Source organism: Alexandromys fortis, unplaced genomic scaffold, assembly GCF_014885135.2.
Source record: "Alexandromys fortis isolate MF-2015 unplaced genomic scaffold, M_Fortis_MF-2015_v1.1 scaffold_17, whole genome shotgun sequence".
Lineage (NCBI taxonomy): Eukaryota > Metazoa > Chordata > Mammalia > Rodentia > Cricetidae > Alexandromys > Alexandromys fortis.
This window is the reverse complement of record NW_026067896.1, coordinates 18,587,933-18,613,870: the sequence shown is the minus strand read 5'-3', so window position 1 is coordinate 18,613,870 and position 25,938 is coordinate 18,587,933. Positions and strand designations below refer to the sequence as shown.

General features: G+C 42.8%; 1 protein-coding gene across 1 annotated transcript in view; it reads right to left on the bottom strand.

Annotated features, from left to right (window-relative positions):
* Window positions 1–1,144: 1,144 nt before the first annotated feature.
* The window catches only part of Stk32a (serine/threonine kinase 32A), a 114,178-nt gene continuing 89,384 nt past the window's right edge, over window positions 1,145–25,938 (bottom strand). The window contains exons 7-13 of the mRNA XM_050163476.1: window positions 23,892–23,981; window positions 14,214–14,311; window positions 9,270–9,386; window positions 7,759–7,884; window positions 6,236–6,364; window positions 5,326–5,390; window positions 1,145–4,600 (exon numbers count right to left, since the gene is read on the bottom strand). Coding sequence (XP_050019433.1) covers window positions 4,507–4,600; window positions 5,326–5,390; window positions 6,236–6,364; window positions 7,759–7,884; window positions 9,270–9,386; window positions 14,214–14,311; window positions 23,892–23,981 — 719 coding nt within the window. The 3' untranslated portion in view covers window positions 1,145–4,506. The remainder of the gene's footprint in view (window positions 4,601–5,325; window positions 5,391–6,235; window positions 6,365–7,758; window positions 7,885–9,269; window positions 9,387–14,213; window positions 14,312–23,891; window positions 23,982–25,938) is intronic.

The following is a 25,938-nucleotide window of genomic DNA, read 5'->3' as shown; positions in this document are numbered from 1 at the left end:
TGCTGACTATAAGTGTGAACCCAGGCAACTTTCCATCTCAGTCCAGCTTTTCTGAAGAGGTGCTTCTGCCTTAGTAAAGCTCATTCCTTGCGGAGGCAAAACCAGTCATTGACATATCCAGGTTTTTGTTTTCCCTCCCTAGTGAGCCCAGAAGAGAGATATTGCCTCCATATTCTCATCCAAAGAGGATAAGTTTGGTCCCCCTCAAGACTGGTGAAGCCTGTCTCCCTTTCCATGACCAAGTAGCAGCTAAGCCTGGTAAAGACTTGAGTGGCTTTAAAAGGAGCCATCGGCACTTCCAATGATCTTAGTTAGGACGCAGTGTTTTGGGAAACATGAAACAGCTTTTTAAAACATTGATGACAGAGACACATTGGCTAACCTTAATACCTATGGAGTCTGGAAGCTTTCAGCTGCTGAGTCACACTTGACCAGGTCAGGAATAGGAACACTGAACAGGGCTAAGAATAGCAAAGGCATTCTGGTTCCAAAGAACATTCAAGAACCAGCTCTCCAAATACAACAAAAACCCAGGAAAATAAAGGGACCAGAGCAACCTGCAAAGTGGGATCACATAACTAAAGCTGGCACTCTTCAGAATCTAGCAGGCTGGATGCTGATCTTTGCTCAGCTGGCTACTGGGAACAGCATACAGGACACTAAGCATGGCCTACAAAACAGGGCAGTGGGAATGTCCGCATTCCCACTCAGAGGCCACGAACTCCAGGAGCTTGTGACTTGCAGACTATGGAGCTGCTGTGAGTTAGCTGAGAGGTCCCACGGTGCCTGTTGTTCTTCTATCTCTGATAATGGCCCTTGGAATATTTACCTGTGGCTATGGCATAATGAAAGAAACCCTCTGTACCCTTAGGGGCACAGAAGATCTCAAAAAACACATACGGCTTGTTTGTAAACTTGAGGAGGTAGTAAAAGGCAGAAGGCTGGATTCTGGTGCCACTCCCTCCGTGAATGTGATAAAATGTGCAGATACAGCTCTCCAACACTGTCCCTGCTGAAGGCACATCCTCCCCAGTGTACGCAGAGTAAGAACAGGTGACCCGGGATGGCCAGACATACGCACAGCCGACAAAGGAAGGCCGAGGGCAGATTGTTACAGATGACATTTTAATCTGTGCAGGCACATTTACATCACATAGGCTATGGCTCAACAGAAGCATACTTTGTTTTTGTTTTTTAAGTTGGGGGCTTCTAAATCAGCCACCAGTTCAGAACAGCACAGAAAAATGAAAGTCGGAGTCTCAGTGTCTAACATTGGGTAGACGCACAGCTCACAGTGAAGAGCAGTCACAGGTGGACAGGAGGAGGAGGCAGATGTGTGGACGGAATACGGGGACACGGAGGAGCTCAGCAAAGCGCTTGCCATGCCTGTCCGCTGAGCGACTGAAGCACGGAAGCTCAGCATCCCTGGCAAACTCGAAAAGCAACACAGGTCTCAACCGCATCAGCACCCCACCCCTTTTCCTCGTTCCTCTTCCACATGTCCACTTGGAAAGCCATAGTGAGAGGAAATCCAGTCGTTTCTGGATCTCCACTAATTAATTAGATTAACATGATTAATTTAGTAATAATCTGTGCTGTTTGAGATTCATTCCTGTCCTAAAGATCATCCCAGCTAACACCAGGGCTGCTGTGGGGGTCACTGGCCCTTAGCAGGTTCCTTCCATTCATCCAGGGAGTGGGGATCATGGCTAGGGTTGCTCCATGGGTAAGGCTGCCCCACCCCTCCACTCTGGGTCATTGGGAATTCCTAGAGATAGCAGTTCACTGCAGTATAGGGAATGGGGTCACAGGCAGGGCACTCTGGCTTTCAGACCCTATTCAGGCCTTTCAGGGGCTCTGTCTGGTACGGGAGGAAACTCCTAGGAGCGATTCTTGGAGTAGCAAAAAAAAAAAAAAAGCGATGGAATAGTCATACTGTTTCTGATGTTCTCAGTCCTAATTCAATTCTTCTTAGAAGTACAACTGAGGGTTGTTTCATCGGGGAGGTGCTAACATTGAGCTCAAATTAGGGAACAAAACCAAGAAGCAATCACCAGGAGCATTAGGGGGAACATTGGGTTTTGTTTTGAAATCACTTCTTTACAATGCTCAGCAGTGGGCTGTGATCAGGAGGTTATTCTTTACAGCCAGATGCAGTGATTCTGTTTCTCCTGGTGCCATGGTCCTAACCCAGGCCTTCGTGCATGCTCGGAACACATTCTACTGCGGTGGTACAGATCCAGGACAACGTTTCACTTCTTCTTTAACTTGAAACACATTGAGTGCCACTTATCTGACTGGCACTAGAAATGGACCCAGCCTCACATTGCACCAGAACTAGCACATCCCAGTTCTGAAAGCCAGCAGGACTCAGGAAGATGCTCAACGAGAGTAAAAACCAGGCATCGGTACTTCTGAGATCCCAAGGGTTCCTATCCCCACCTTAGTGTTTAAAGATGCTAAACAGTCTACATCACACCTGCTGGCCCTGCTGGCCTTTGGAAACCATTTCCGAAAGCTGCTCTTTTGGAGGATGCCAACAAGATGCAGAAGAAGGAGCCAGGTGAAGGAAGGAAATCCATCGCACATCAGGTCCTCAATACAGACAGATAGAAGGCTGAAGCTGGGGGGTGTGTGTGTGTGCGGTCCCTGACCCTGGCTGAGGTGACAGTCTGGAACAGAGTCCAGTCACCTAGTTTTCGCTATGTCTGACCCATTCAACGCCCTGAAAGTCAGGGCAAGTGCTATGAATTAAACAGTAACTAAACATGAGCAGACTGCCACAAATAACAAGTGAGAACTTCAGAGATAAGAGTTGGAGAAAAGAAGTAGGTTTTGATTCTTTAAAAAAATATGGTTGCTCTTAGTATATAGGCACTGTAACAGCCATGTCGAAAATTCTGGAGAACCATAAATGCTGGTCTTGGGTTCAGCTCCTGCTTCTCTGCACAAACTTTGTTGTTGCTGCAGTATCTACCACCTGTTTCCATCTGTCTGTCTTCCCCAAGACGTCAGGTCCTTTGAGCCAGCTTGCTATCATCATGATGACCACTAGATGGCCTCCGGTTTCAGGAGTTGAAAACAATGCTTTCTAAAGCCCACATCCTTCTTGATTCTAACCCAGAGGCACCAGTAAGACATCCAAAGAGATCCTTCCAGATTTCATTTGCATCAGTACAGTGTAGTTACGTGACACGCACATTTGCATGAATTACACTTTGCACACAATTGAAATATGAAGACGGGAAAGAGTGAGACATCAGTAATGTTTTAAGTAGCTAGGTAACTCCTACTGGCCATCTCCCATTGAGTATAATGTGGGGACATTAGTCTCCCTGAACTTGACCTCTGGGATCTGTAAGCATCCTGTTGCTTTAAAAAATGTAATTCTAGTCTGTGGCCATGTGTGAATTGTTCCATATTTTAGCTGGCCAATATGAAAAATAAGGGACCAGACAAAACAAAGCAAAACAAAACAAAAAGTAACATGTTTCATGACAGAAAAGCAACGGACTGGCTAAGTTTTCCTTTCCTTGCGCCATGTGGAGTTAGGAGTTTCCCAAGAGGAAGTTTCACTAGCTTCCAATTTTAACATGCAAGGTGACTCTCCTGTGAGGTATGACGTCACTGAACTGTTAGAAGCAAACCTGCCATCATTGGGACAGCACTCTCTGACCCTCTCCAGAAGCAGGTCTCTGCCAATCCTGAGGAAAATCGGCGCTCAAGGGACAGGCATATCAGAGATTGGCAAATAGAGTCGAATATTGTACAACTGCTATGCTGAAAATATCACAGCTTGCAGCATTTACTAAACTTCTGCTTAGTGCTTATTAAACTTCTGCTTGGTACTCCTTCTATCAGTAACAAGTTCAACTGAGCAAGGCCATATCCCTGAAGAGAAGTTGAGAGGCCATGTGCACAATAGGTCCTTGCTAACAGATGCTGTGTCAACAAAGGTCCCCCCTGCAAGGTCCCAAGAGTCTCTACTCCGAATCTGACCTTCATATTTATTATTGATGGAATATTCTATTCCTGTCTAACCAGACCTTGGAATTCTGGCCTCTGTGTGATATTCTCTAGCCCTGAAGAGGCTCACTGTATACGGTGTCCACTTTCATCAAAAAGAATGAAAAAATAAATTTACACTGAAATATTCATCTGAAAATGAAAATAAAGGTTGTTTAGAACAGCAACTGTGGCATTAACAGACTAAAGGCTGACAGAACTCTCTACCTTCCACGCGGTGACCTAAAACAGAGGAGGAAGTTCAATGACTGTTCAATGACTGGCTTAAGGTCACAGACTCAATGTGGTGCAGTCAGATCTGAGGAGCTCAGAACCAGGGCTCCCTTCGCTGTAGAGTGTTGCCACCTTGGAAGGATATTCATTCACATTCTCTAAGTCATGAGGTGTGGAGAGGTAAGGACTGCCGTTAGCTCTTCTCGATGCAATAATCAGAAGTTTCTGGCCAGGTGCCGAGAACTGTCCCCCGAAGATGATGAAGCTTCACAGATTGTTATTCTGGCCATCTTCTTCTGGGTTGTTTTTGGCTTGTTCCAAGGCTAGATTTGCTTGTCTTTGATTAAAGTCTCTTTTTACTCTTAAGGGAGAGAGGGAGAGAGAGAAATTGTTCATCAAAGGAAAAAAGAATCTAAACTTTTGAAACAAGAGCATATAATTAAGTAATTTTCTTATTATTTTAAAACTTAATTAAAATATAATTATATCATTTCTCACTCCCTTTCCTCTGTCCCACCCCTCGTTTGTCTGACCCAGGCCCCTCCCAAGTTCACTCCCTCCTCCTCTTTAACAGCTGAAGCTGGAAGTGAAAATGAATAAATACATAAATACAACCTGCTGAGTTTATTCAGGGTTGCCTCAATTTATAAAGAGGAAAGAGCTGAAAAAAATCTTAAAAATCATGTGTTGGGTTGTCAAAATGGCTCAGGAGGTAGAGGCACTTACCAACAGGCCTGACACCCTGAGTTTAATCCCTGGGACCCACAGGTGGAAGGAGAGAAATGGCTCTTGCAACTTGTCCAATGACTGCCCCTGTCCCCCCAAACTTTAAAATAAAAACTTTTTAAACTGTCGCTGTGATTACAATCCAGTTTCCCTAAGTAAAACTATGACACTAGGGTTATTTATCAGAAAAAAAAAACCCACTGGCAGAAAAAAAGGCTTTAGAAATTTCAAAATTTTTATCCTATATTTGCATAATTTTAGAATCAGAAAAATAAGAGCTTAAAATCAATCAAATCTCTGCAAATGAAATCTGCCTAAATAGTATCATTTCAAGCTGCTGGTCTTCACCCCATTACTCACTTTTCTCTGTTGAAAATGATAAATTCCTTCTGAACGGCATCAAGGTGCTCTTGAAGAAGACAGGTCTTCAAGTTGAGCATAACAAAGAAACAGAAGCATGCTTAGATGACACACAGGGACCACAAATAGCCAATGACCTCTATTTGGTGAACAACCTGGATCGAATCCACAAGTGCAGATTGGTCACAGTTTTACTGCTTTCTGTGGGACATTGGTCTTTTATCCTGTCACTTGTATTATTTTTTAATTAAATCTGATTGGCCAGTAGCTAGGTAAGAAGTATAGGCATGATAACCAGGCAGGAAGTAGAGGTGGGGCAATGAGAACAGGAGAATTCTGGGAAGAGGAAAGCTTGGTCTGCAGTCATGACCCAGATGCAGAGGAAGCAAGACGTGACTGCCTCTCTGAATGAGGTACTGAGCCATGTGGCTAACATAGACAAGAATAATAGGCTAATAGAAGTTATAAGAGTTAATAAGAAGTCTGAGCTACTGGGCCAATCAGTTTGTAATTAATGTAAACCCCTGTATGTTTCTTTGGGACTAAGTGACTGGGGGAACTGTGCAGGACAGAAACCTCTGTCAACAACTGCTAACACAGTAGTGGTTAACCCACCATCCTTGCCCCTGTCAGGGAGTCCTGTCCATGCACCTTCAGCAGCCTGTACCACACCTTTCGGGAGACATGATGGGAAATTAAGATGATGTCCTTCAAAGCCTGGGGACCCGTGTTCTGGTGCTGCTAGGTGCTGGTCATCAAGGAGGTACGGACAGTCTAGGGGCCATGGCAGCTGTGCCTATCTCATTACCATAAACCCCTAACACCAGGGAAAAGCAGGCTTCCAGATGACCTCCCCACAGCAGCTCTGGAATGAACTGCCCTTCCCTGGCTTGAGGGGCAACCCACCTACCTGAGAGGAGTCACATTTCCTCATCTCCTTCTCTTTTTTGGCCAGGCGCTTCTTTTTCTTATGAAGAGGTTTGGATTCCAAAATCATTTCTTCCAGTTCAAAAGTAGGGTCACAATTGAGCCTGCCTTTCTATAAAGAAGAAAGCGTGACTCAGTCCTTAGATGCTTGCATAATTCCTAAGACTGTGCAAGCCTAATACAGAGAACAGTACTTAGTCCTAAGGGGAACAGTCCAGGCATAAAAACTTGAATGCCCGCTGAGGTTTTATAGCACTGACTGCCAGCATTGTCATTTATGGTCTTTGATTGTATAGTTTATTTATTTTTATTCTCTTCTAACTATCCCTCAGTGAGTAATGGAGGAGACCATATTAAAATAATATTTCTAAGGTTTGAGCTCTTGGGCTCCTCAGTTTGTTCCAATGACCACATAGATCAGAACCATGGCCATTGCTTGTTCAGCTGCCAAGGTCACCAACCAACTTTCAACATCAGGATTTCTGAACATGAGGCCAAGAATTTGCCACTTGCCAGGTTCTTCAAATGAGTTAGGTTATCAGAAAGACCCACGATCTATAAGGTGGAGCCTCTCACAAGAATCAGGAGTGGCTAACAGAAGGGAGTTTGTGTTTGCATCAGGTGCTATCCAAGGTCCCACATAGTTACCTCAGTATGCACCCAAGTACAAATGTCTCTCCCACTTTACTGTTGCTCACTAAGGTAGACATTTATACTCTTGAATGTTGCCACATCGCTCTCTCCTTTCTTCTACTTGACAAACTCACTAGACACCTTATTCAGCTGTTCAGTGCAACACATGTGCACTGAACATGTGTTTGTGTCCCCATAACAAGTGCCTCACTTGGACTTGAACAGAAAACTCAAGAGTCTGCAGGAACACATCATTCTTGCCAATGTTTTTCTGCCTAGTGGTACAACTCACATCCAAGACAGAGAGGAGAGAGAAGCATTAGGAGTAGCCCTGCCTAAGCTTAATCCAGCAGTGTGCAGTGGGACACAGCGACCCTTGTTTGGGTACTCACCCCATGGGAGTTATCTCTCTGCAATTACTAGCTCTTAAAACTGTGGTCAATTCGGTAAAACTTAGAAAAGAAGAGGAACGATCCTGGGGTTGAAGTTTCCCACTAAGCAACTCACAGATTTCCAAGGACAGCAAAGATTACTTCCTTGCAAGAAGAAAAGAGATTGCTCTTTTCAACCAGCATATTTCTGGAAATAACTATTTGGGAGACTAGAACCTCTTACAGCACAAATGATGGCTACAACCTAGAAGCCCAGATATCAACTCCCTAGATTGGAACCCCAGTTTAGCTTCTGGCCAGTTGTGTGATTTGGGGGCATCAATTTACTCCATGTATCTCTCTGTTTTCTCCACTGTAAAGGTAATCCTGGGGCATTTTTCCATTCCTAGTGGGATCATCAAACAAGGCCCTGCATGATCTTGTACACAGAGTAATGTGGACAGAGGGTAGGAGCTATTAGGGCTTGTTAGACTGGACTTACAGTTGGAACGAAGCCTGGAATGAGCCTCTTCTGAAGCACTGCATCCCAGTTCATGTCACTCATGTAAGGGAAATTCTGAATGTCAGTCAAGTGGGAAAATCGTTGGTCTGGATTAGGTTCAAGTAGCTGCCAATGAAATATAAACATCGTTGTCACAAGGAAGACCAGATAGGTGACCCCCCAAAATCCTTCCTAAGTGTTCTGCACCAAGCATCCAAGGGGAGTTCCTTGCAGCAGAAATCAAGCAAGTGGTTTGACAAGACAGTGGTCTCCTTCTCCTACCCACATGCAAATCCCGTGGAGAGTGTGTGCTCTGGAATGACACTAGAAGTAGTGCTTGTTCCATGATCAGTACAAATGGATTATTTCCAGAATTCAATAGGACTTTCCTTCCTGACTCTCCTACTGGGCAAGTCTGCTTTCTAAATCTTGGCTTACCGAGCTCAAATCATGAAGTGAACGTGGCTTTACAGAGCTGAGACCTGAAGCTGTGTCTACAAATGATGTAAAATGGCTAGCAATTCCTTTTTCTTTGTGTTGTTGTTTTAATTTATGACCCATTGAAGCCAATATGTGATTTTACTGTACTGGGCTCACATGCAACTTCAGACCACATACAACATAGGACTTCAACTCAACAGTAGGTAAACAAGCTCATTCACTGCTCAAGGAGACACAGCCATTGACCATGTGGCAATGGAGTATTGACAGAGCAGTGTCAAAATGCTTTTCTTGGTTTCTGCACTTACAATGGAGTTGTAGAAAGCAATGTATGGGCCATTGTCAGTCAGAAAATCACGTGAAGTTGTATTGATCTCATACAACTATGAGAAGGTGCTAGAAGAGCTAAGGTGTGAAGCAGTGATGCAGGAGAGACTATCGTGTGCAAAACCTGTGGTGTTATTATCTGAGGCATTGGAGGAGAAGGCAAAACAGCCAAACCAACCAAAGGGCGACCAGATTCACAAAGTTTGAAAGGCTATTTGTAACTGTTATAATACACAATTTAGTTTGATCTTTATTTGAAGACCAATAAGAAGTCGCTGAAAAATGGGGAAGAGAAGAGAAGAGAGTGGAGTGGCAGATGCATGCAACAAATCTAAAAGGATTTGATAGCAGCTGAACTAGAGCAAAGCCTCAGAGATGATGGATGATTAAAGTCACAGTAGCTATTGAAAGTGTAAATTAGGATCAGATGAAGGGTCAGATATGAAGAAGATGAGTGAGCCCTGGTGAAGGGACCAGCCACTGGGAAAGAGAACACTGAAAGAGACCCACGGAATCCAGGGAGATTAAGAATTACACTTTGGACACAGTGAGTTTGACAAGGCCTTGTACTATCCAGAGGCACCCATTGGTTGAACTAAGGAAGCCATATACATGAAAATGATTACTCACAAGACCCGTTCTACAAACGTGTGTTTTCCTGACCACATCTTGACTTCTAACCATATACCAGGCTGTACACTTCCTTTCTTGACATCCTTCCAACATTCTTTCTCCTGTCTCACCTTTTTCAGAAGGGATACCATCTCTTGTGACCAAGCAGAAGGGTAAGTCACAATTGCCGTCTCAAACATGTTCACAATTTCCTTGCTGGAAGTACTGGAGCGGATATGGTATGGTCTCTTAAGGAAGAAAAAGAGAAAGAGCCTTCATTTTTACAGGTCAAAGGTGGAAAAACGCATGAAAGTGTTTACAAGGTAAACTTTGAAATAATAAAACCTCAATAAGAACCCCTTCGAGTTGATTGACAGGTAGCCATATTGGGTACATGGTCAAGTGCTGTCAGAATTTCTACGGATTTTTAAAGAAATGTCACGGACTTTAGTGTTTTATCAAAATATCCTAAGTTTTAAGAACTTGTTATTTTACAGATCGAAACAAAATATTTCAGTGGATTGAACCAGTCTCTGAGGCACTGATTTCAAAGTGTTTTGTTCATAGCTTTTAGGCATATTTATATAAAAAGTGAATAATGAAGAGAAAAACTTCAAATTATTACATAAGGTTGATTACAAACAGATCATAATTTTCCCATAGCCTTATCTGAAATATGACAAAAACTAGGTGGTGTGGCATGTGTTGTAAACCCAGGACTTGGGAGATAGAGGCAGAAAGATCAGGAATTTAAGACAGGTTTCAGCTACATAGTGAGTTTAAACCAAGCCCAGGCAACTGAGAGAGATGCTTTTAAACAAACAAACAACAACAAAAATGTAAAAATTAAACATAATGATAAAGTTAAGGAAAGAAAATTGCTTAGAAAATATCAGTTCCAGTGTCTAATACTCTGCTTATGTTATGGGGTATGTTGTGGGGAACTTTATGCTGGGATAAAAGTTAAGCAAACAAACAAAACCTTTTCCAGAACAATCATTGTCATTTACTGTTTTGGCTTGAATAAAAGAAATTAAAATTAAAATGAAATTTGTATGAAAATCTCATTTGGAAACATGTTACCATAATCTACTCCAAAAATTAAAAAATAAAAAATTTTCTTAAATAAAAGACAAGCTGATGATGATTTTACATCTGTCCACTAGAGGGCAGACGCTACGATCATTAACTTCCCGTCTTCTAGGAAAACCTTAAGCGACTTAAAACCAGAGTCGATATTATGTGCACAAGGACAGGACTTCCACATTAGATTAATCACAGGACAGTTAATGTGTGTGCACACATTTTTCACATGACTGGCCTTTCCCAGATGTTTAAGTAATCGCTGATGGACGAACCAATTTGGAGGAAGGGGAAGTGTTTGTTTTTCCCAGTAGTCAATTAAAAGGTTTTACAATGTAATCACGGGTTAGAGCTTGAGGTCAGATGGCTTTGAATGCTAAACCAGGTCATTCATTTTCTGTCCCTTAGTTCCTTTATGTATAAGATGTAGCTACTTCACCAGTAAAATGAACCACTGGGAGAGGCTGCTGGGGAAAATGGGGGCAGGAATACAGGGAAAGTTCTCTGTGGCGTGACTTGTGTCATGTGACCAGCTGACACAAGATGGGATCTATTGAAGAACCTGAAATGCGCTGTCAATGAAGAGAGGGGCTAGATAACGAACGGGTGAGCAGGAAAGGGACAGGGTTAGGTGGCAGCAAACGGTGTCTTGTGATTGTGTCTCGAGAGGTTCAGAATGGAAAAGGGTCAGTGGGTAGATGGCACAAGTAGATGCTATCCCATCACAGAACTCGAGAAGCAGAGGCAGGAGGAGGGGGAGCTTGAACTTAGTTAGCCTGGGTTACACTGTGACTCTTTCCCCCCACCAAACACAAAGAGTTGCGGATACACTGCAATCAATACTACAGAGGTAACTATGTGGAGTACTACTTATGGCTAATATGAAACTGTAGGAGACAGGGAGGCACTTTTGCTTTCTAGTGGCTGGGACTGGGAGATTACGGCAGGATAATGTTTGAGGTCCAGCCCACCCAAAGCACAGCTAGGCTCAGAGGTGCTATTAAAGCATATTTGCACATGATTTTCTTTTTCTTATAGATAAGAGTTAGTTTTCAAATTAGCAGGAAGTTGTTATTGCTCTACACACTTGTTCAGCTGCAATGATACTTGTAATTAAATGTTGCTATTTCATTTTCTTTCAATTAATTGCATCTTGCACCATAATCACATACCGTCTTTTAGTGTTTCCTTCCTAGAATGTGTCAAAACTGATGTATTGGGCTTTGTTCCTCTGCCCATTTAATACAATACAATACATTTAATATATTGACGAGAAGTTAGAGAGTGGGATTAATATTAAACTATGTAAGATATATATCATATTTTCAGATGAATCAGCAATCAGATCTCGTGGAAGAGAAAACACAAACGTTGATTGATATGTCTGGTAATGTTTGTAGGGTAAGGTATTTACAAAATGGAGTTAGTCATGAAAGTGAAACTCTGAGCTATTATCTTGTAGGAAGTTATATATTTGTGTGTGTATAACACACACAGGAAGTGAAAGTATGATTTACTTTTGTCGAAATTGCTAAGTGTTTCTACATATAAGCATCTGAAAGCCGGGCGGTGGTGGCGCACGCCTTTAATCCCAGCACTCGGGAGGCAGAGACAGGCGGATCTCTGTGAGTTTGAGACCAGCCTGGTCTACAGAGCTAGTTCCAGGACAGGCTCCAAAACCACAGATAAACCCTGTCTCGAAAAGAATAATAAAAAAAAAAAACATCTGAATAGGGTTTATCCACAGGAAAATGGGAAGATCTGGATGTGACAACAAAATGCTAGTGTTTGGCTTATTTGTTCTGATTTTAAACTTTTTGAGTTACATCGATTTCCCCTTTTCTCCAAACCCTTCCATATACTCTCCACTGCCCGCATAATGCCTAAATATTTATCCTCATACCTCCAACTAAGTATAATTCTCTCACCTGTCATCAAGGAGACCATCACAGAAAACTACAACCAATCAAATTGCAGAGTTGTGGAGTCTCTTCCCAATTGACATATCTACAACACATCTGCCGCCCCTAAGGACCTCACATCACTATACAAGAGGCATGGCTCCACCTGGCTACTTATAGTACACCGCAAAAAAAAAAAGAGGGGAATTAGAGATGAAAATTGTTTAGCAACAAAGAAGCAGAAACTGAAAACTTGCAAGTTTGGACTCTATTCACAGTATAAAACAATGCAAACAAAACAAAACAAAAAAAGCCAAAAAAAGAAAAAAAATTAAAAAAGGACAAAATACAAGCTCATGGGGATGTTGCTTGTTTTGAAGGGAACATAAAGGATAAGGCTGAACAACTAATTGATAAGGAAATGCTGCTTGTGAGTCACGGGGTTCCAAAGGCAGAGGCGATTATGCCGGCAGAGACAATTTGTTGGAGGTAAAGGGGACAGACAATGGGCTAGATGGAAGGGAAGGTGACAGACAACTGAACATCTTCTGTTCCGTCTTTATAGTCAAAGAGAACTGGTTGGACTCTGCTGCTTTGAACTTGGGACCCCTTCTAATTTTCTTTTTCATCTCTTCTTGGGTGGGACTGTCTAACTTATGCCTCTGCCCTTCATCATAGCTTGAAAGCATGTGATTTGTCCAGCTTTCTAGGTTCCCAGGTGCATGGGAATTCTGCCCCGGGAGGAAACATGTCCTGGTCCCATCCACAATGGATCTGGATGGTATTCAGATGTGTCTTTGGGACTCTAGAGATGATGCTGGGGGAGGGGAGAAAATGTTATTGCTAGTGGAATTTATTGAGTGTACGCTCCATATGAGGAGGACATGGCTTTCGGAGAACCCAGAGAGAAATGCCATGGTCTGGGTGTGTTCCTTATACACAGTCTTATGTTGGAGTGCTATCCCTCAACGAGATGTTATTTAAAGACAGGAACTGTGGCACAGTTTGAGACAGAATGTGTCCTAAAGGCAGAGCCTGACATTTTAAGATTAAATGACCTTTCTCTCTCCCTTTTGCCTTCTTGTGCTCTCCGCATCTTTACTTCCCCCCCATCCCTCCACCCCTTCCTTTCTCTGTGTTGTAAGGACACCAGAGCCCTGCGTTTCTGACTCTCTGACTTGGACTTCCAGCCTCTACCAGCTGTAAGAAAATAAATACTCTATGCTACCAGGTTCACAGTACACTATTTCAGTAGGCTGGGCTAACTACGATAAAACTGTGTGGGATATCTGAATTCCGTATTAATTTGCAGTAATTGCATAAAATATAATTTTTATTATTTTTCTCTGAACCTTTTTCTAGGGAAGAGTTTCTCGCTTGAGAAATATTTTCACTGACAAGGCCACTCCTCCAGCTTGCTAGGGAACTCATATCCAGCAGCCACGTCAGACATGGGACCGAAAAGACAGAGCACAGGTTGTCTGGTGCCAACAACTCTCACGTTGATGGAGAGGGGTGTTTGAATTAGAGCCCTGTCCAGTGATTGCAAAATGATTTTCTTTAAACACACACGCAGATTTACCCAAGAGAGTGAGGCCTATTGATTTCCTTTTATCAGGAGTTTTTGATATCCATATTATTAACTTATCTGTAGAATTAATATTAACTGACAGATTCGGCAGCACATAGAGAACACTGAATTTTCTGTGCAGAAGTCTCAAGGGGTATTGTTAACACTAGACAGCATAGGTGTTTTCTGATTTCAAATAAACTGCTTGGTTCTTAGCAAAGAATTCGTTCTTTCATTCTGAAACAGAACCTGAAGGGGCTGGGGAGATGGCTTAGTGGTTAAGAGCCTGGTTGCTTGCAAAGGACCTGGGTTTGGATGCCGGCATTCACATCAGGTGGCTCACCTGTAACTCCAATTTTGAAAGCTCCAATGCCCTTTCCTGGCCACTGCAGGCACTGCACACATGTAGGTAGGGTACATAACACACACTCGGGCACACATACATAGACATACAAAAGCAGATCTTGAAAACATTGTTTTTCTAGAATAACACGAAACGAGAACATGTGGTTCAACTGTACCCGGCCTCTTAGCAGCTCATAAGCTGTCACCCCCAGGGACCACCAGTCGACAGCGAAGGAGTAGCCTGTTTCCTTCCTGGAGCCGAACATCTCAGGAGCTGCAAAACACGGAAAAGGTTAGTTTCGCTCCCTGAGATGCCAATCAATCTATTTCCCCAACACATTCCTCCCAAGAAGAATCAGCAAGCCTGGAAGGTGTAAACACTCCCACGGTTGTTTATTATTCAGTGGTGGATTGCTCGCAGCAGGCAGCACTTTCTAATTTCTTAGCTCGCCCAGCAGTCCCGTTCATCAGCTAACACAAGCAGACATGCGCAGACCTTAGTGGACAAACTCTTTTCTTCTTTAGAACCTTTACACTGTGGGTCCTATTTGTCCTCAGATGAGCCACTAACTCTGAGACGAAGAAAGCTGAGGGCGCACACTGTCTTCATCTGCAAAGTCTACACTAAAGGAGCTGAATGCATTTGGCAATCTCAAATAATGCTTAGAGTTGGAGGAGACATGCATTGACTTGGGGACACCCGGCAGCATCAAGGGGGTGAATGCAGCTTCCTACTATGTGTGAGATTGGGGGTGGGGAGGGAGGAGAGAGGGCACTCAAGGAAGCATAACACTTTGCAATAATCATGGGACGTTTATACTTTATAATTATAGTCTCTGAATTGACTCTACTGGAGAGCAGAGTCAGCATCTACTGAACCTTTAAAGATGACCCCTCAGGCTTTCTTCAAGTACTTTGTTATACATTTCTAAGAATATACTTGCATCCAAAAGGTTAGGAAAGGGGACATGAAGGACAGAGCAAGGACAGCTATGGGGCTGCTGCTCACCAGGTTACACACAGTGTCTAGTCAAGAACCTAGCACTCAGAGTCAGTAGATAGAAACTTATCACGCAGATGAGTGAACACGGAAGCCACCAGACTTGTGACCATTATCTCTGTGCCTGTGCTGGGTTCTAAGGCTGCCCCTACTACTTACGGTGTCCATGAGCAAATCAGTGGGCACAGCGTAATTCCTGCCCCAGCAAGATTAGAACACTAAAAATAATTCTTTATCAGTTTAGAAATTAAATGAGTTCATGCCTGTCCAAAGGTCAACACAGTGTCTGGCATTTGCAAAAAAATCAAAACAAAGAATCAGAAGCAAATGACCATAACAGCCGAGGAGTTTACCTAGTTCAAAGCTACAAAGAGTTGATGCCACACCTCCTTCAGTAAGGTACTGACTGGGCAAAGGAAATCCTGAGGACACGGCCTGTTTATACAAGCAGGTTTACCTGTGAGCTTGAATTCTAGCTAGATTTTTGTGGACAGCTTTCCATTCCAAGGGCAGCATATAGACATCCTGATGCTCAGGACTGGCTCGAAGGGCTCTGTGCTGGAGAATTAAGTGGGTCTCATGCCCCGGTGAATTCATGTTTCACGGATCACAGTGTCCTTTCTTCAAGTTCCAAGTCCCAGTGCAACTGGAGAGACAACGGCCCTGACCCCTCAGTGTTCCTATTCCTAGATAGAATGAACTGTAGGTTTGTGTTCCTTCTTCAGGATTGTACCGCAAATCATCTCTCAGGAGACAGGTGTCAAACACTGCACTTAAGAGGACATCCGGGCATTCAGAAGCATGGCAGAGACCATGTTATTAGGAAACACCAAACAAAGTAAATATTACACTACCAAAGCCCTGGACTCTCTCATATCAAACCATCCTTGGAGGAGGCATGACTGTTCTTTTTTATATGCAAGTGTATGAGCACATGTCTGCCTTTCGTCTGACATTTGCTCTGCTTCCAAGCATGAAGGCATCTGTATATGCGCTCCTTCACTAAACCAGCATTGATGTTGTGCTAAGCCCTGAGGTAGCGCGATAGACATTTAAGAAGAGAAACCACGACAACACACAAAAGTGCCTTGACATTTTAGGCCTTCAAGCAGGCAGGTGGCGATGGGAGATGCTGAGGGCCTTTCTCTGATTCCTTGCTCTGATTTCCTGACTCCCCTTGCTCCTGAGAGGAGCCAAACAGAACTGGGAAAGCATCGCTTTCCCTCCGAATGGACAAGAGGTCTTTTGTTTGGAACCTTTTTCCTTTTAAAAGAGTTTTTCAATATACACATTCAGAAAGCATCTGAAACATAAAAGAATCAAATGGCTATTTAGGGGCCAGTGCCCCTGTAACCATCATCCCCATCAAGAAGCACAGTCTTGCTCCCACCACTACAACTAACCTTCCCACTCTGCCTAGAACCCACCACCCTGTGTTTTCATTGAATAATGTTGATTTTTTTATAATGATGTATGAATTTCTAAACAACAGCTTAACTTTGTCTATATGATAAATATTTCCCTGGGGCTACGGATTAATGAAATGAGGGACTGCAAAACCATTTACTTAATTTGTTTCAAGCAATTACAATAAAGCCAACATTAACAAAGTAAAAGAGAGAGAGAGAAAGTGAAGGAACACATCCTACCAAGTCCTTTGAAATGAAATGCTAGTTTCTCGAGTCATTTGCATGCCACCTTTTCAGCCCAAAAATATTTGTTTGTGATTTATCCAAATTGCTAGGCAATTCAGTTTGTTGAAGTTATTAGCACGGCATGGATACATTGGTGATTTACATACCTGCCCTACTGTGGATAGCTGTTGGAGTTATTTTCCATTTGGGAGTATTGCAAACAATGCTGCCTGGCCCACTCCTGTGCTGCTGTGGTCCTGTCTCACTAGTGATGTTGTCGGGAGCAGGTGTGCTGGAGATGGGGCTGTGCATTTCACACTCCTATACCCACCAAAGGGCTGCGCTGCTCACACCGAGGCCAGCGGCCAAAGCCCCTTTTGCTCCGCACTCTTTTCCACACTGGGGGTTATTACTGACTTGTTGCATGTGCCATTTCATCTCATTGCAATTTCAAATGAATTTCCATTGATTGCTAAAAGGCTTGCTACAATTCATATGCTTATTTGGGTATTTGATGATGATCAGATTTAGAGTTTAAAGCCTAGGCATTAGGTTTTTGTCAGAAAGGGTCCCCCCCCAAATAATTCTATAATAAAAAAAATCAGATATGACCTCAAAAAGTGTGCAAATGGTGTGCTTTGGAAAAAGAACAGAGAAACACCTTATATCCCATATATTATAAAGCTATGGCAATTAATACTGAAAATCCCAGAGTACAGATATTAGTATCTGAAGTTATTTAGATGATGAGGAATGATTTTCAAATAAGCATTGGAGGGTTGTGACTTTACACAGAATTTCCAAATAATTAATAACCTAACAAAAATGGCATAAGACTTATTAGATATACGTCCGGTGAATGTAGTATAGAATTGGTATTAAGTAAAAATGAATAAAATAATAAAGTACTAAGTAGACAAATCTAAGATCTGGAATAAGAAGATCTAGCTAAGAACTGCATCCAGGAAAGAAACCCTAAAGCAGGTCCACATGCAAACTTGAGAGACTGAACACGTGCTTCACATGAGCCAGGCCCTGGGCCTGAATCCCAGCCCTCCACACAAACGTGAGTAGTTAGAGCATATAAACGAGGAGTTCATTGTGTATGCGTGCAATCCCAGCATTCAGGAGACAAACAAGGAGACTACTGCTTGTTTAAAGTCTGAGCTACATTGAAAGTTCCGGACCAGCCAGAGCAACACGGCAAGACTCGGCCCCAAAACCTGAATGTCACAACCAACAAATTAAGGAGACAAAGAACTCGTGCACACCACAAATACCGCATACTAGGAGCTAGGAATCATGTCCCCGATACGTACAGGCAGGAATTATTTACGTAATCACTAAGAAGCACAAAGTAGGGGAGAAAAACGGATCCATAAGAAAATGGGCAGAGTCTATGGACAGGCAATATATAGAGTCACAGAGATGGGTTCCGACATCACAGTGAGGTCCGCTTCTTCTGGTATTTGGGAGGTTGGGGTCTTGATAACTGGGCACGGGTGAGGATGCAGGGAAGTATGTTTGTTACGCTCTTCCAGAATGAGTAGAAACCAGCCTTCAGGGATAGACATTGGCATGTGTGCTCTGTAAGCAGGAATTCTTTCCTGCAGTGGTAATTTTAGCTAATAGGTAAAACTTGTATGTTCATTGTGTGCAGTACATTTAAAAATAAAGTGTGAATGAATCAATTGAAGCAACTATGAATTACAACACACATTTGCCTTTGTGTGTGTGTGTGTGTTTACAGGCATGGGCACATTCCATTCCATGATGTGAATGTCATGGTCAGAGGACAGCTTGTAGGAGTCACTTCTTTCTTTCAGCTCCGTGGGTTCCAAGGGTCTGACTCAGGTCATTAGCTCGGCAGTGGGCCACTTTCCCTGATGAGCCATCTTGATGGCCCTTACTCTTGTTTATATTGATAAAAACCCAAAGTTACGCTCCATGATCCTCAAGGGTAGAAGACATTATTTTATGACAATATTCATGACATAGAAATAATCAAGTTGATGGAAACGATTTTGCTACCAAGAACCAAGATCTCTATGACAAAAGGACAGTTCACAGTGAGAAGCAACCAAGTATTCAACAGCAGAGGAAACTGTACACACCACAGCGGCTCTCATCTGCAGCATGTGGTGCAGAATGTGGGCTTTATGTCCTGACACAGGAAAATGAGTAGAGTTCGCTGTCGGACAAGGCTCAGGCTAAGTGGGCAGGGGGAAGAGGGTACCGTTTCCAGGAGAGGTGTGTGGACTGCCTGGACCCAGGGCTATCAGACGGCTTAGAGCCTTGCTTCTCGACTTTCCCAGTGCTGTAACCCTGTGGTGATCTTTCCTTTGTGCTCTAACATGCGAAACTTGCCTGAGGATCAGAGTGTGGAGCTGGCCACTAGTCAGCCATAGAGGCCAGACAGCAGGGGCACACACACACCTTTAATCCCAGCACTGGGGAGGCAGAGGCAGAGGGATCTCTACAAGGTCAAGGCCACTGTGGGCTACACTAGATTCATTTAGTCTCAAAGAGAAAGAGGGCCTGGGATGGTGGTGTCTCACATCTTTAATCCCAGTACTTGGGAGTCACACGCCTTTAATCCTAATACTAGGGAGGTAAAGACAGGAAGGGATGTGGCTGGGTGGAGAGAGGAATATATGGCGGGAGCTTAAGGCATTCAGTCTGGGGATTTCTGGAGACAGGATCTTGCCCTCTCTGTTTCTCTGATCTTTCAGCATTTACCCTGATATCTGACTCTGGGTTTTTATTATTAAGACCAATTAGAATTCACATTATACAACCCTCTAATACAATTTCTCATGTTGTGATGACCCCCCACACACACACATAAGATTATTCTAATTGCTACTTCCTGTCATTTTGCTACTGTTATGAATTACAATGTAAATATCTGATATGCAGAATGTCTGATAAATGACTCCCATCGAAGGGTCATTAGATCCCTCTCCCTAAAGAGGTTGCAACCCACAGGTTAAGAACCGTTCACTTAGACCATGCTCATAGTCCTTCCTTGGACCTGTGTCCTGACTGTTCAGATTGCTCACCTCTGAAGTGGAAGCAGCCACAGTTATTGCCTTCCAGAATTGTTTTTAGAGCAAGCGATCAAAGGCATGTTCTCAGAATGTACCCAGCGTGCTAGCAAATGTCAATCATTACACCATTATCACTGCCATCTCCCTGAATGTTCCAGGCTCGAGGCTTCTAGATTTGGATTTCATTTCATGCTCTGCCAATCACTTGTTCTGGGATATGATCATGCCATTTTCTCTCTGGGTTGGACTTCCTAATGCATGAATAAAAATCATAGTAAGATCTGTCTCATGGAGCTGTTTTAATGATGTAATGAATATTAAAGACTTAACAAAACACCTGGGACATTATGGTTGCTCACTACATGACAGCAATTGTTCATCAAAGAAATTTGGTCTAATCCACCTTCTAAAAGTGAAAAGGCAAATGTGTTTGTACACAGAAAAACACTCAAAAGGAATCTATAAACATCAATTGGTGCAAGAATTATTTTCTTCTTCGCTTGTCAGCATTCTGCACTTTTTTCTTAGTGGACTTTCGTGCTCTCTCACACAAACACATGCACGGGCACGTGGGTTCACACACACACACACACACACACACACACACACACACACACACATACCTCCTCTGTATTAAGGAGAAAGCTTTAACTGGTGAACTTCTAAGTGATCTGGATTATACTCAGTTCTAAGATGGGGATGAAGGAAGGGCTAGAACAGTGAGCTGGTGTTGAATTACGAGCGGCAGGAGGGCAGAAGGTAAGAGCTTATGAAGGACATGCCCCTCATCTCATTGTTTCATCCTGGACTCTGTCTTCTCAGGTCTTTTTCTTCTTTCTTTCCATCATTCCTTCTTCCCTTCCTTGCTTCCTATCTGCCTTTCTCTCTAGTTAATTGCTAGCATTCTACACCAGCGCTATAAAGTATGTGTTAGTAAATTACCAGTAGATAGAGTAAAAGAGAAGGCAGGCTTCTAGCCATAATCCTTCATGAAAAGAGATATTTTTTAAAAAGACAAAAGTAGATGTAGATAAAGCCATAGGCTATGTCTTTCACACATTCTTTTGGAATACAGTGGGAAACATTCCCAACATGATGGGCAAACAGAACTAGTTCAGCTCTTGAAGGGCCGTGAGTGGAAAAGACCCAGCACACACTTCACCCCTTGTGCCTCTCAATATCTGAAGTCAGACAAAGCTTGACATAAATCTAAGATTTTCATCCCAAGATGACTAATTGTTACTGTGAAGATCACATCAAATTGCTGAGTGTCTTTGCTTAACCACAATAAGTATAGCCAGCATCATAGGGCACTTTGGGAAAATGAATGACTAAATGGATGTAAAGTATCGGACACATTGTCTGGTCAACAGGAAGAGTTGGATAAATGAACACAAGCAATTGCCCGCTGGAAACATGAAAGCTGACAGTGCCTGGCCTCATGTCTGGATTCCAATTTCCTAGTTCTATTGCATGAAGATGCCAGAAATGACAACTCTGAAAAAAATTAAATTATACAGATATTATACTTAAAAGGACTGGGGAGAGGAAAGTTGTGTTCCCAGTACTCTGTCACCATGGAAACCATCCCTAGAAACCCCAGATGCACACTTTATGATTTGGCGCCAAGAAAATAGCCTATAATATGAAAACCCAGGAAACCCAGGGAATAAACTGGACAGACCAGCAGGCTTGGATAGTCCCTTTTGTAACTAGAGTGCCGTGGGTGTTAGGCAGAAAAATGGGCTGAATTGTGTGTCCGTTATTTTAGCAGTGACAAAAGAAATTTATTCCCCCACTGGCCATTGAAAGCCATGAAATCTGCAGTTGTTCAAATGTTACATAAAATAGGGCTTCCTTTTTCTTTAGAGAGAAGATCTTGTGATGGCCTTTCATGTAAGAGGGACCCCCACCCCCTCATCATGTGGAGAAAAGAGAATGAAAAACTGATAAGAAAAAATTGAAAGTGGCATTGTTCATTTCCTTGATTTTTTTCCAAGTTCAAACATTTTCCTATGACATTCTCTGGCCGCATCTAGCTGGTGACATTCACTCTGCTCCTTACTGAACCCCTTCAGCATCAACAGCTTTAAGATCCTAACTAATTAAGAGAGCTGGCCTAGAGGAGAGTGGGTTTCCCTCTCCTGTGTCTGCCAGTAACCCTGCATTGTTTAATGCCATGCTTTAACAAGTTGGTACCCCACCCCTACCCCATGGATAGCTTATCGATCATCAAGACCTAATCAATTTTAATCCTTTTGCTTATTATAAGGCTTCAGACGTCTTAAAATCCAGTGTGGTGAATTCTGACAGGAGTCTCTCAGAGTTTACTCACCCACCTCATCAGGCTGGATTGTCCCACCTCAGGGTAAAGATAGAGGAATGGGCTGCCTCTTACACATCCCCATCTCTTGTTTCCTAGCAAGCACTGCTTGTGTTTGAACATGTAAAAGGGACCATTATATCCTACTGCACCAATGATGAGTCTGCCACAGGGCTGGTAGAGCTTGTCAATTTAGCTTGCACAGCAGTGATCCAATGACTTTCTAAGTCTGCTGATGACAGAGGATCTACCCTGGAGCAGTTAGTCTGTGCTGCAACTGTTGGCATCTCCAGTGAGCCATGCAGACATGCGTCTCCTTTGTAAGCTGTAACCCAGCATTGTGGTTACCCCTGTGAAGCTGGACCACGAGTTTCACTTATCCCCTCCTTACCAAAAACAGTCAAGTTCTGTCTTCTACCGCTAATACTTGTCTCTACAGTCAACAAACCCTCATGAACAACTAGGGTCTGTGAACTCAGGAAACAGCAAGTTCAGCAGACAGACAGATACCTAACCCCAATCTGATTGCTAAGATCCTGTTATTATAATCAAATCAAGAATTAACAGATGATGAGTGATGTGAAATTCCCCTCTGTATACTGTGATATGTTTTATTATTATTTGGCCTATGGTAGGACCAAATATAGCCAGGCTAGAAGAGAAATAGAAAGAGAGTAGGTGAAGTCAAAAGGAGACGCCATGTAGCTGCTGAAGGAGAAGAACGCCAGAACCTTGCCAGTAAGCCACAACCTCATGGCAATACACCTATTGATAGAAATGGATTAATAAGATGTAAGAGCTAGCTAGTAATATGCCTGAGCCATTGGCCAAACAGTGTTGTAATTAATATGTTTTTTATGTGTTTATTTGGGTTTGGGTGGCCGGGAAATGAACCTGCAGTCTCCTTTTACAGATGAGAATCAACTCAAGTCTTTAGGAGTGATATGGAAAAGGCATGTATTTCACTACTGTGAGAATAACATGTCTGCTGATAAACAGAAAATCTCTAGATTTTCCAGAGCAGATAGGGGTGCAGCAAGTTCTATGAAAACAGTGTTTCTCTGCAGAGGAAAGCACTGACAATTGAAGATGGAATTTGTAGCTGATTTGTTGCTACAATTAAATGTAGATTTTATGGGCTATTTGACTCCTAACCCTGCATTGTTAAATTCTTAATTGTCAAGACAAAAATCAGTTGCATATATCACTGTAAATGGACGCATGCACATAATGGAACAGTTCTTAGGCATAAATTATTTTAAGAAAAACTTAACTCATGAGATTGCTGTGAAAACAAAATTGAAGCTAATCCTAGAACTGTGGAAGCACCTTGAAAACTTTACCACGTTGTGCATGCACACAATATTATTTATACAGCACTAAAATTACTCTTGCTATATGTTATGACTCAACTTATTTCTGGTACCTTTGTGTGATTTTTGTATCTCTCCTACTGGCATGAAGTACGTATTGTACATACTGCTTTTAAATGGGTCACTATCATGTCAAAACCCTTCCACAGACATAGGTAAATTAGCCACTGACTAAATTCATACTTTTGTTCTGAAATCATAGGCAACTGATTAGGTCGTAAAAAAGAATTTGTAGAACGTGATCCACGTCCCTGTTGAATCAAAATCCAGCTGTGTAACTTGTTAATGCAGATGGCTCTGCCTTACTTCAGACCCATACATTGGTAGTCCCCTAGGTAAAGCCAACCAGAAAGGAGTTTGCTTCAAGTCCAAGTCCTTAAGAATTTGACCTTCAGCAAATGGTATCTAGAAGAATTGGAAACACCAGATCTGTTCTTACAAATGGAAACCACTTGTGAAGCTGCTCATACCCACCCATGTAAGGCTTGGTGCCAGCTACAGTGGTGATCCGAGTCTCCTTGGGCAGCAGAGCAGCAATGTTGAAGTCTGTGATGTGCACGTGCCCTGTGGGGAGAGGAAGACCAGGAGAATGTTAAACCCCTTCAACCTAGACGAACAGTCCCTCATCTAATAAGTGGGAAGATCTGGATGCTTAGCCTGTTAGTTCTGGCATGCTAGCTGCAATGAGTGCAGGCCATAAAAATCCCCTTATTCTATCCTCAAGATCAATGAGGCTTTAAACCACTGCAGCAGCCGGAACATGATACACAGCCATTAGTATCTGACTATAAACGTGTACTTCAACTTCAGACTGTTTGAGCTTTGGTAGATGAGTTCATGCTCCAGAAACTCTTCTGGGCATTATTGTCTGCTGGCAGCAGTCTAGATTGCTTATCCTGTATATACCATATAGGCGACAGCCAGGGCCTCTGAAAGCATCACAATCCCCACAATCTCTTATGGGATCATTTAAAAAAATACAGGTAAAATTACTACTTCCTAGCATGGATATGGATACACATTTTGTTGTTGCTATTCTCCTTGTTTTTCTAAGACCCCATTTGTATGGGGGAAGCAGTAAACTCTAACAAAGTAAATTTTATCAAAGAACAACAGGCAAAATTCAGAATTTTACATAAAGAAATGGGGGGGGGGGGAGGAGACATAGTCTGTGTCCAGATCTCTGTCCCTAACAGACCTGTTCTTTTCCTACATTGAGCCTAAATTTCCCCATGTAAAAATATAGTGGCAGATTCCATGATGGATTGGGACCCTTTGATTTGTGAAACACATCAATAAACAGGTCTCTTTGGGCTGTAACACACAGCAATAAATATGTGTGTGGAGCACTTAAGTTTGGTAGGAAATATACCCTACATAATGTTCCAGGGTTCTGGCATTTACAGCTAGAAGAAGAAATGGGCAGGGTAGTAAACTCAAGCCAAACTTGCATGTTAGCTGTTGGCACAACAGTTATCTGCCTTCCTAGGAGCTGGAAGTGTTGGCTTTCCCATTTACATGTGCCTGCTGCTTTGATGGAAATAGAATTACAGAGGGAATACGAAGCCATTCTCCTTCCAGGATCCTCAGTTCAAACTCCCCACACCAGACTCCACAGTACTCCACAGTCTGTTTTTGGCCACATCCTAAGGAATGGCCCATCACTAAGGAAAACCTTCACTCTCTCCATCAATGTGGTTCTGTTTCATGCAGAAAGTATTTGCTTTTCGTTTGCGTTGCATTTTCATAAGATAGAAGCAGCAGCATTCATCCAATTGGAATTGAGTTTTCTTAACCAAATCACATCAGTGAATGAGGTCAATAGCTCTCTACCATAGTTCTGGGTCTCGGTTTCTTTTTACTTCTATTTAATCCATAGTTTGTGCTCCAAATATTGGACAACTTTGGAAATTGATACAAATTAAGTGGGCCTGAAATCTCCCATTACCAGCCTGTTCTCTAGAACAGGGATGCGTGACTTTAAGTCTCGTCCCCACCACTAACCAGCTATGTCACCTGGAAAAAGTCACCTGGGCTCTCTAACTGCTGTCTTCTTACTAGGTAAGGTTATGGGAAAATGAAAGACAGCAGGGACTATGGGAGACCCAGCCCTGCACCCATCAGGGCACCAGAATTGTTGTCAATCATTATCAGAAGCTAAGGCACAGACTGGCAAAGCACATGGGCCTGTGTCTCACTTTCCTCCGACTACAACTGGACTGACAGGAAAGTCTGACGTCTGCACTGAAAACGAGAAACTCCAGAAAATGGTCATGAGCCGTCTGGCATGGACCCCTTCCCTAAAACTTGAGGTTTTCTATGATCAGTACAAGGTTGCCTACACGTATGTTGAAGTAGAGTGTAAAGAATGTTTTTTAAATTTATTTATTTATTAAAGATTTCTGCCTCCTCCCCGCCACTGCCTCCCATTCGCCCCCCCGTCAAGTCCCCCTCCCCCGATCAAGTCCCCCTCCTCGTCAGCCCAAAGAGCAATCAGGGTTCCCTGCCCTGTGGGAAGTCC